This window comes from Triticum aestivum, chromosome 4B (assembly GCF_018294505.1).
Source record: "Triticum aestivum cultivar Chinese Spring chromosome 4B, IWGSC CS RefSeq v2.1, whole genome shotgun sequence".
Classification (NCBI taxonomy): domain Eukaryota; kingdom Viridiplantae; phylum Streptophyta; class Magnoliopsida; order Poales; family Poaceae; genus Triticum; species Triticum aestivum.
Genome location: NC_057804.1, coordinates 2,191,521 through 2,202,649, shown reverse-complemented (window position 1 = coordinate 2,202,649; position 11,129 = coordinate 2,191,521). Strand labels below are relative to the sequence as shown.

Genomic DNA, 11,129 nt, shown 5'->3' with positions numbered 1-11,129 from the left:
TACGGATGGTCTGTGAATTTCAGGTAGGTTCCATTACCTACATGAAAAACCAATAATATAGACCGGGTTCTACTAGGAGAGAGTTAGGACCCAAAAAAATCAAGGCTGAAATAAGTAAGTTGCTCTTGGGGGAATTATACTGCTATCTTGACGATATTCAGGCTGAAATTTTACCTGATGAAAGCATGACAACTAGCATGTCATCAACAAAACAATTGGTTGCGGTTGATTAACCAAGAAAATCCGAGGTATTTATCATACCTGTCCGAAATTATAGACATTGGTGGATCTGTTTTCAGAGCAAGTGGATCCACATGGCTGCCGAACGTTGCATGCCCAGTCAATTCCAATCCTAGTAGACGAGCTTGACATGGCGATGAGGTGTCTCCAACGCCGCACAGACCAAGCATTGATGCAGCCACATGCGGCGATCTCATCTTGGCTTGTAGTTTTCTTGCTCCTAGCCATGTGACACATGTGGTAAGCAATCTAAACTATTTAGTAAAAAAACCAAAACCAGCTTACTGGCCTCCCGCAAGCTGGCTTGCGTTGTGCCAGACATCGTTTGTAATACAGAGCGCATCCAAGGCCATTCAGAGGCGTCGCCAAACGACAAACGACCAGTCGACGATTTTCACCACGCATTAAACGCGGGTGTTACCCAACGACTATATTGCTTGTTAACTACAACTGCTATTTCTTTGTTACGCCGAAAACAGTCGGACGTTCATGGGCCACTATTACCCGCATTAATACCAGCCCATCATCGAACCCTCCTGACGCACTTTATATAAGATGGGAAGAGGTGCACAGGCTCAGCGTTGAACATCATTGTAAGCCTTACGTGCAAGAGAAAGAACACCACACAAGATTAAAATTTTACCTCCAGAGCCGACGGCTTGAACCTATAATTCCTGATGCGTACTCCCACCTACATCTTTCGATAGTCACTACGCTCCTCCATACACAGTCAATCCAAAATGTATTTTCAGTGAAATAACCACGACACATAGCGTATATAAACTTGTAGGTTAACAATGACCACAACAAAAATGGTTTTCTGATGAGTTCTAAGTAAAGATAGGATCTGTTCATTGGTGGCACGACAAGGCAAGTAGGAGTGTAGGAGGTGGAGCAGCAGTCGGTCATCGGCGATGAGAGCAGCATCTCGCAACATCAGAAAAGAAAACAATAGAATTTAGGATGGATTTTCACTAGGAACGCTGTTTCCCTCCCACTCTGCTTTCTTTTCACCAGGAACAATGTTCCTCTTGGCCGCGAAGTAATTCCGAAAGATACGCAAGACCTTTTGATCAGTTCAGGCATGCACACCAGGCGCCCATGGTAGAGCACGACAGGACCCAAGCGCCTGTGCGAGTGCGTGTGCGTGTGCGCGGCTATGCGTGTGGGTATTGTTGAAATGTGAGATGGGCCTAGAGCCCATATGACAATTTCAGATTTGATCTCTAAGGGTCCATGTAGGTGGCATAACAAGGTGGTGGGAAGTTTAGTCCCACCATGCTAGTGGAAGGAAAGTTGGAATGGTTTATAAGGGTGGCTCTTCTACATGCTATTGGAGCTTGAGAAGAGAAGAGGCCCTCGCGCGCTCCTCCTCCGCCGCCCGCCTCGCCTCGCCTCGCCTCGCCTCGCCTCGCCTCGCCACGCCACGCCACGACGCGGGTTGCAGGAATGAGCCGAGCGTCTCCGAAACCACGCCCTTCTGGTTCCTGTACGGGGTGAGGGGCGAATAGATTTTTGGGCAGCGATTACGCGACTGCTCGTTTCCGATCGTCTACTTTCTCTACGTTCGAGTCGCCTTCATCATCAGTTTATCCCGCTTGACAAGAAGGCCGCCGAGGACGCCGCTGCTGCCACCAAGCCGCGGCCTCTGCATGGCCTAAGGGTATAACTCGTTTATCCCGCTCCTGATTATTTTCATATTAGCAGTACTAGCAGTATGTGTAGATTTGTCTACTGTTTGCTTAGTACGTGCATGTTTAGATCAAAGTCAGTACGTCATCAACTTAGTCAATGCCATGCTAGTGATTTACTCGTGGATTAATTTAATCGAGAAATTGCCTATTTACTCAACAGGTATGAGCGCGTTTGCTGTGAGGCGGGGCGGGGCGGCCCGACAACGCGGTAGCGGAGGCTCGGCGGTGCGGAGGTGGCCTGGCATGGCGACTAGCTTTGCGAGGGTCTTCTTCCGTGAAATTTCAGGCGGATCTCCAGTCCGCCAAAATATACGGACATGGAGAAAGTTTCAAAAAATGTATGGAATTCCGTAAAAAGAATTGAATATACGGAAGCTGATGGAGGGCTGTTTTTGCCTCGACCCTCTAAACGGAAGTTTTTTTAAGGATACGGCGGAGAGGCAGTTTGATCAACTTTGCTTGGAAAGCTGTAGCTGCTAGTTCCGGCTTGCTTAGAAGCTAGAGATCGTACGTACGCGCTGCCAAGGTGATTCGTTTCCGGTGGCGGTGGAGTTGTGTTCCCGGCACTGATTAAAATCGCCGGAGAAGAGATTTAGCGGCAACATAAATTGCAGCAGAAGTTACATCTCAAAAAGAATACACCATTAGAAACTTCATATGTTATATTTTATGTCGGTATAACTTTTGTGATACTGTATTATATTGAGGAAGTAAAAAAAACGCAGATTGGGGCCCTGGGAGTGGATACGCGTTGCAGGTATAACCTGCCTGCCAGGTGGCCATTGGTATGAATTGTGTAGAGAAAACACACGCGACGCACACTGAAATAGCTCAAACGGCCAAGGTACCCAACACTTTATGCATGCATATGCATGGAGGGTTTGTTGGGATTGTTTTCTGCAACCAATCCAACGGCACGCCTGGTTTAGGCAAATTACAAAAAGCCATTCTGCGCAGACTCCATTCTAATCAAGAAGCAGAGTCCTGCCGTTTCCCTAGAAACAAACTTGAGAAGCCAACGGCTACTTTCTTTTTCCTTTCCTTTTTGCGAAGGAGCAGCGGCTTTATTACCCGGGGTAATCGGTGGCCAAATGGTGCGCCAGAGGAGCATCCTGCAACCACAAATCGGTCGGGTGCGACATGTACAGCTACGGTGCTTCCGAGGCCAACCAAAGGAAAGAAAGAATCCCACTTGGCCAAGATCAGATACTCCCGGCGCCCGGCTTCCGGGAGGGCTAGCCTCGATGCCGATGCCAGAGACAAGGAGGCCACCACCATCTTGGAGGGTGACGGCCGAGGAGAGGGGCTGTATGTGGCCCTAGTGAAGGGCGAGGTGGATGGCGGCGGAGGCAGTAACGGAGGAGGAAGAGGAGGAAAGCTGTATGTGGCCGTCGGGAAGGACGAAGAGGATGGCAGGTCCAACCTCCTCTGGGCCGCTCGGAACCTCCTCGCCTGCGATGACAAGCTTGTCTTGCTGCACGTCCACCAGCCCGCCCACAGAATCATGACCGGTAAAATTAAGCTCCAAACTCTCTTCACAAAGTAATGAAGATACACAATAAAATGATTTCCTTCTCCACACTACGTACTTATATTGTTGTTGCTTCTGTCTTCAGACACTTGCTTAATTAGTACTCCCTCCATTCCATAATGTAGTGCCTATAGATTTTTACAAAAGTCAAACAGTACAAACTTAATTTGACCATGTTTACAGAGAAAAGTAGGTACATCTAGAATACCAAATGCACATCATTGGATACATTGTGAGTTATATTTTTAGAATGTACATGTTTGGTATTGTAGATGTAGACAGTTTTCTCTATACCCTTGGTCAAAGTTGGCAAAGTTTGACTTTCACAAAAATCTATAGCACTACATTGTGGAATGGAAGGAGTACTACAATATATCCATCTGTATCTATCTATCTGTCTGTCTGTCTCTCTATATATTTATCAATCTATCTATCTATTTTTCTGTCTATATCTATCTATCTATCTATGCTGATCAAATTCTTGTGTCGCAGGATTTCGCATGGTCGATGCAAGCCAGCTCCAGGAGAAGGAGCTCAAGGCATACCGGAAGGATGAGGAGGAGGAGATGAACACACTTTTGAACCACTACCTCGACTTCTGCAGAGATTCTCTCAAGGTCTGCTCAGCTAAAAACTGGCCAATTCCATTCTGAAAATCATGATGCATGTATTTTATTCACTACTTGTCGATTCAGAAGAAGAAAAAAACTTTATTCTTTACAGATGCAAGCCGAAACGCTGGTGACCAAGAACAGTACTGCAAATGGCATCGTCAAGCTCATCGAACAGAATCACATCACAAACCTTGTCATGGGAACATCCTCCTTCTCGCCTGACGTCCAGACCAAATACACCTTCGTAATGAGGTTTCATCGATAAACACACACACCGCGGACTGTGCTTGTTTCTGTGCACAAATATATATATAGGGCAAAGCACTTGTGTAATTATATGTAAATTTCTTATTTCATGTACGTGAATTAATGTCTCCGCTATTGTAAACAAGCGGCGATAAAACAGCTAGGATGCACAACCCATTAATCGGTATTAAAACGCGGCCCTTTTGTAAGTTGACACATAATCCAGAATTTGTCTTCCTTGTCTAGTATTACTTAGTTAGCAAATGACAATTAATCACAATACACTCCCAATAACAAAACACGACTAGTACATAATATGGATTTACTAATTAGTATGGCTTTACTTAGTATAACACACAATACACTCACAATCAGTATTACTTAGTTAGCAAATACTCCATTTAATATGTCTTCCTTGTCTGGTATTATTTAGTTAGCAAATGACACACAATACACTCACAATTAGTATGGCCTGAGTTATGTATGTTGATTGTATGGATGGTTGCTTTATTTATAAACCGGGGCGAAAGCCTATTTCAAAAGAGAGTTGTATATGTTGATCGTGAAATCTTTCATGTGGACAGGAAGAACAAAGCACTAAACTCAAAAGTTGCAGCTATTGTGCATCAACAAGCCAAACCATATTGCCAGATCTTCTACATATGCAACGAGACGCTTGCTTGCTCTAGGTATGGCCGGCCATGCATGCATTGCAGCCCTCGGCTCGACATAAAAAAATTGCTACATAGAATCTGTGAATTTAGTTTCTCAAAGAAAAAATCTGCAAATTTGAGCTCGATTGACTACCCAAAGTTATTTCCAGCTGACAAAACAACGGTTCATCATTTTCAGAGAGGCCACTCAGCGTTTGATAAAAGTAGAGTCACCGCAAAGCGGCTACACAAGCACTGATTCAGACCGATCCGAGTTCCCTACAAGATCCCAATCACTATCACTAGGGCGTACAGGTTTCTTCGGTTCCACAGATCAAAAAGCCCTTCAACAAGAGTCCAAGCAGCCAGTTAGCTATACATATCCCTTGTCAGCATCGATAACAGACAGCACGGAGACCATACTAGGTGCAAGGGGCCGGTCAATTCATACAACGACATCAACAGGTTTCTCCCCGAATTCCCGCCAGTAAATCTTTCGAGGATCTTCACCAGTTCTAAAGGATTTGGATAATATGAATGGTTCAATTGTACCTGTTTCAGTTGCAAGCTCTAAAGAACATCAACACTCTATGGTAAGTCATTTTGGACTGAGCAGAGTTATCATCTAAGCATAGCCACAGCTTGTTCATTTCAATTGTCGTAAATTTATAGCGAGAAATGCTCGTCCATTATCCAAAAAAACTATTAATGTGAAATCAAGTACTCCATCCGATCCATATTAATTGTTGCTGATTTAGTTGACAATTAATATGGTTTGGATGGAGTACTATGTGGTTAAAAATGAGTATGCAATATAGGCCACGTGCTTGTGTGAACATCGGAGATGTGACACTTTCTTCAAATTATAGTAAGGTAGTTTAATACTTCATGTACTCCACTGAACAACAGAAGTCAACAATAGAATGTGTTCTACTTAACTACGGAAGTCAACAATAGAATGCGTTCATGGCTGTAGTCACATTCAACCAGTAGTGTATCTAACACTTTCCACTAGCTAGCACTATGTAAACACTAGAGATGATACCTCGCATGGCAACGCGTGTGAATTGGTTGTATGCAATTATTTCAAGAGATTTGGTTGTATGAAAGATTGGTATGCGGATTAACAATTTGAAAATTGAAACTAAAATACATATAATATTGTACTCCCTCTGTAAAGAAATACTCCCTCCATTTACTTATACAAGGCCACTATGGAATATATGTTTTGCATCTATACAAGGCCACCAACAGTAATCGAGAAAAGAATTAATGGTATTTTCTCATACTAGCAACCTGTTTAATACTTGCATGCATGCCATCATAATGACATTAGCCGCTTCCTCCACTCAGTTTTCTTGCATGCATGTTGCGTATTAATGATCACAGTAAACGAAAAGAAAAGTTGCCTTGCAAATTATGCATTAAATTTTACCTTTGGTACCTGTAATATGAGTTTGTAGTCTTGTATATAAAAATGGAGGGAGTATAAGACATTTTAGATCACGTCTTATATTTGTTTACAAAGGGAGTATTTGATTGTTGTATAGTTGTAGAATATTTATTGAATATAAGTAGTATGCATGGTGCATGGTAATGTGGGTCTTCTGCATGCATGGTGGCATGGTGAGATGGCATAGTTGCGTGTTGAGAGAATTAGAGTTAGTGGGGATCGAGTAGGTGTACAGGATTCCACCTTTTAATAACTTAAAATCCTGCTGCTATTGCTCTATCATCTAGATTTTATTTTACCAACTAAGGTCTTTCGTTTTTTGTCGTAGTTGTAATACTTATTGGATGATGCTGGCATACCTATTGAATTCAAAGCAAACATGTGTATTACAGATAGAAACCGCCGTGCAACGAGAAGTGTTCGGGCAACTACAGCTACTCCTTGATGATCATGAGTGCTCAAAAAGAGAAGCAATTGAGGATCAGCACAAAACAGCAAGGGGTCTGTTTGAAAATCCTATGATGGTATGCTATTTGTAATTGCCACATGCCTTCAACCATCCATTATTGATGCCTAATATGTTATTGTATTTTCCCAACTTTTCTTGTGTAAACACATGGAAATTGTGTATGTTAGATGGTGCACCTGTCTCTCAACTAAGCCAATTGTTTTCTTGCAGTCCAAAGCACAGGAGAATTCACTCCACAGAGAGAAAAATGAGCTAGAGGAAAGACTAACCAGAGAAAAGGCTGGACTCGAAAAGGAACGCCTCCATTTATACAATGAGCTACAGAAAGCAAATGAGCAACGAGCAGAACTTGAGAACGAGCTTCTGCAGGCAAACTCCCTAATGGAAGAGCTACAGCGCGAGAAAGAACATGTTGTTAAGCAGGCTGAAGAGATGCGCCAAACAAACGGTAGCGGTGCATCTGTATTTGGCTCTACCAGTACTAGTGCCATTGTCTTAACAGATTTCAGCTACGCGGAAATAAAAGAAGCGACAAACAACTTTGACGCCTCCAAAAAGATAGGGGAAGGTGGGTGTGGAAGCGTCTACAAGGGATTTCTCCGTCATACTACTGTAGCCATAAAGAAACTGAACAGTGAAGGTGCAAGAGGAGATCAAGAGTTCAATGATGAGGTAATTAACTAGTAACTCTTAGTATTCCTTTCTTTTAATGCATGCCGCAAAAACATCATATATATTACTAAGAGTAGACATGCTGCCAGCTAAGGAAACACTAGTAAAATGGTGCATCTAAATATGTGATTTTTCCTCTCATGTGTATCAATTACAGGTAGAAACACTCTGTGGGATGAGGCATCCGAACCTTGTCACTCTGATAGGAGCGTGCAGGGAGGCCAGAGTGTTGGTCTTCGAGTTCTTGTCAAATGGAAGCCTAGAGGACTGTCTGCAGCGCGAGAACCGAAGAGAGGCACTCTCATGGCGAATGCACGTCAGAATTGCTGCAGACATCTGCACGGGACTTATCTTTCTCCACTCCAACAAACCAAAAGGCATCGCACATGGTGATCTCAAGCCTGACAATGTCCTTCTCGACGCCAACTTTGTTTGCAAACTGGCAGACTTTGGGATCTCTCTCCCCTTGAATGTCACAAACACCACTATCACCCCTTACCACCGAACAAACCAACTCAAGGGCACAATGGGATACATGGATCCAGCATATATTGCCTCAGGGGAGCTCACGGCACTAATATGACGTCTACTCCTTTGGAGTAGTGCTGATGAGATTGCTAACTAGCAAGAGCCCCCTAGGCCTTCCACATGTCGTGGAGGCAGCATTAAGAAAAGATAAGTTGAAGACATAATCGATACTTCTGCTGAGGAATGGCCACCTAAGTACACTAAAGAGTTGGCAAAACTAGCACTGAGATGTTGTCGTTATGAACGAAAGGAGCGGCCTGATCTCGGAAAGGAGGTCTGGGATGTCTTCGAAGCTATGATGAACTGCCCAGACGATAAATGCAAGCCACCAAAGTTTCTCATATGTCCAATAACACAGGTCAGTTAACTAATCAAAGAAATGAATATCTTATGTTTCTCTCTCTTTAAAAAAATGGTTATCTTAAGTTTTCCTGAGTAATCACCTACAACCTTTAAAATTTAGTCACTAGCTAGATTAGTTAATGTCTACTCCAAGTTTGATGTAATAAACTTGCATCTCCATTATATTTTTCAGGAGATCATGAAGGATCCACACATTGCTGCCGATGGATACACGTACGAAGGTGCGGCCATCAAGCGCTGGTTTAAAATGGGGAACAAAATGTCCCCCGTGGCCCGCGTCAGCTTCGCGAACCATGAGTTGATACCAAACAACGCCCTCCGCTTTGCAATTCAAGAATGGAAAAAGCGACAGCAACCATGATTTCTTAACCTCGGATTTTATTTGTGTTATGATGCCATCATGTTTATGACTCGAAGCAAATAAAAAATGACTCCAAGTGTGTATGGACGGCCTGGACTGTAAGGAGTATTAGCATTAAGTCTGGGAGTCCTATTAGGCTATATTTTATGTCCTTGTATCCCATGTCTTGTGTAAACATATGAAAACTCATGTGTACTCCTGGGAGTATGTACTCTCGCTCTTCATATACCACACAGATGATGCCACTATGCCTCATTATTATTTTTAATATACCTTATTAATTATTACTAGATACCTTAAAGTGAGTTTTGTAAAAAAAATTGGGTGCATGTATTTTATTTTATACACACATAAATTGTTATTTTGTATGCACAAATGGTATATTACGTAAACTATGGACCTTGGTGATATTTTTCATAAAATTTGTATTGAGGTACCTTAGAATAATTAATAAGGTATATTGAGAATGAAATTATGAGGTATATTGAATGTGGGAGTACAGAAAATTCCAAAGAACGGAGCACTAGAATTTGGTGCGCTATTTATCATCCTTGGGTTGACCGAGAACATGGGCTGGGCATTCAAACAAACAGGTGGTGCGCAATAAGAGCCGTCCACGAATCTAGATGAAGTTGCAGGTGGCATAGCAGCAGGTGAGTGTGTAGAGCTACTAGCCAATCTACTGCATACATACACATGATAAATTGTCAAGTCAATCTACTTATGCACAATTAGTCCCATGGAATGAGTCACAGAAAGATCAAAATAATTGGTATTGTAGGATTAGTAAAGAATGGTGTGGATGGAGAAGAAAGTCCAAAAAGCAGATGAGCCAATCCAAAACGCAGGGGACAATTCCAAAGCTGACCTGAGCTGCTCTTGGAGGACGCCAAGAGCAGCCAGCTATCTGCGATGGACGCTCACCGGAGCAGTCCTCCTCTTGCGGCGACGGCGAGAAGATGAAGGTGTACTATCTGGTACATCACATGCTCACCGAGTTCTAAAACCATGGAGATTGAGGAAAATAAACACCACTGCAATTTCTCTGACCTTTGGGTAGCAATACATTCATTACATCAACCGGGTAAACAATCGGTTCAAACGACTCTAATCACACCAAATCCACTCTCACAAACCCACTGATGCTTCAGAATTCAACACGGGACAGTAAGTAATCTGGCATCCATCCATACCACAAGCATTGTAATCCGACAACAACACACAAACAGACTGCCAGGCATCAAACTGGACGTACTAGTGCACCAACCTCTGCACATCAACTTGACCTTGTAGATGAAACCTTTACAGCCTGTTGGAGTTGGACTCTTGTTTCCTGGATCTTCTTCTCCTTTACAACCTGTTTGACTCTTGTTTCCTGGATCTTCTTCTCTGCATTCCGGGGGCTGCAACTTAGCGATAATTCTGTCCATAAGTACTTTCTCAATTTCCTTAGGCGATGGCCCTTTTCTCTTGAGGAGCTCGAGGAACGGCTTGTCATCCTTGAGGAACTTCTTGAGTTCAGTATTAGCAGCCTTGAACAGATTCCGGTTCGTGCCGGGCAATAGCATCTCAGGATTGACAAATAGTAGGTACACCATGTAGTTGGAGATTTCTCTGCATCCCTTGGCATTTTCATCACTAGCTGCTGTGTCAAACTTTTTGTACATGCACAAGTCTGTCGCCATGTGCCAGATGAGGACACTCTCGTCGAACGGCCTGCCTAGGCCCCATTGCTGGTCTTGGGCCCGCCCCTTGTGATCATTGGACCTCATGTAACTGGCAGCATCTAATATGTGATCCTTCCAGCAACCTTTCACATGTCGAAGAACCAACTTTGTAATTCTGGAAGATGAGGAGCATGACTTCATGCACCAACGCTGGTCAACAAAGTCCTTGCAGTTGAAGAAGCTAAGGATGCACATCTTCTTGATGTGTCTTTTGTTGCGGACAAAGAAACTTACTAGGCTATATTGGGCAACCATGTCAGAAAATGAAAGCCAACTACCTTCGGTTCGAAAATGAAGGGAAAACAGCTCCAACACAGCAGTACAACAGATCAAGGCATATGTAACCTTGACATCGTTAACATCATAAGCACCTCTGTTACTCTTGTGGAATAGCCCAATGGCTGTGAATGGCAATAGCGTACTTGCTAGCGTTATGTAGTTAGAAAAGGCTAGCACATTTTCCGACGCTCCATGTCCAGTACTTATTTTGGTGTAGAGAAGATCAAATGTGTCAGATAGCCCATATTGCAGAAAAGAATAAGCACCTTCATCATTCAGAACCCATACCTTCTTTAGGA

The 11,129-nt window shown here is 43.2% G+C and overlaps 1 protein-coding gene across 1 annotated transcript; it reads left to right on the top strand.

Moving 5' to 3' along the window:
* The first annotated feature begins 3,044 nt into the window (after positions 1-3,044).
* On the top strand, positions 3,045-9,070 carry LOC123094129 (U-box domain-containing protein 70). The gene is made up of 9 exons (XM_044516194.1): positions 3,045-3,445; positions 3,958-4,082; positions 4,189-4,331; positions 4,910-5,014; positions 5,178-5,571; positions 6,824-6,955; positions 7,111-7,572; positions 7,730-8,458; positions 8,636-9,070. The coding sequence occupies exons 5-8, from the start codon at positions 5,512-5,514 to the stop codon at positions 8,153-8,155; spliced, it is 1,080 nt and encodes a 359-aa protein (XP_044372129.1). The 5' UTR covers positions 3,045-3,445; positions 3,958-4,082; positions 4,189-4,331; positions 4,910-5,014; positions 5,178-5,511; the 3' UTR covers positions 8,156-8,458; positions 8,636-9,070.
* The last annotated feature ends 2,059 nt before the right edge of the window (positions 9,071-11,129 follow it).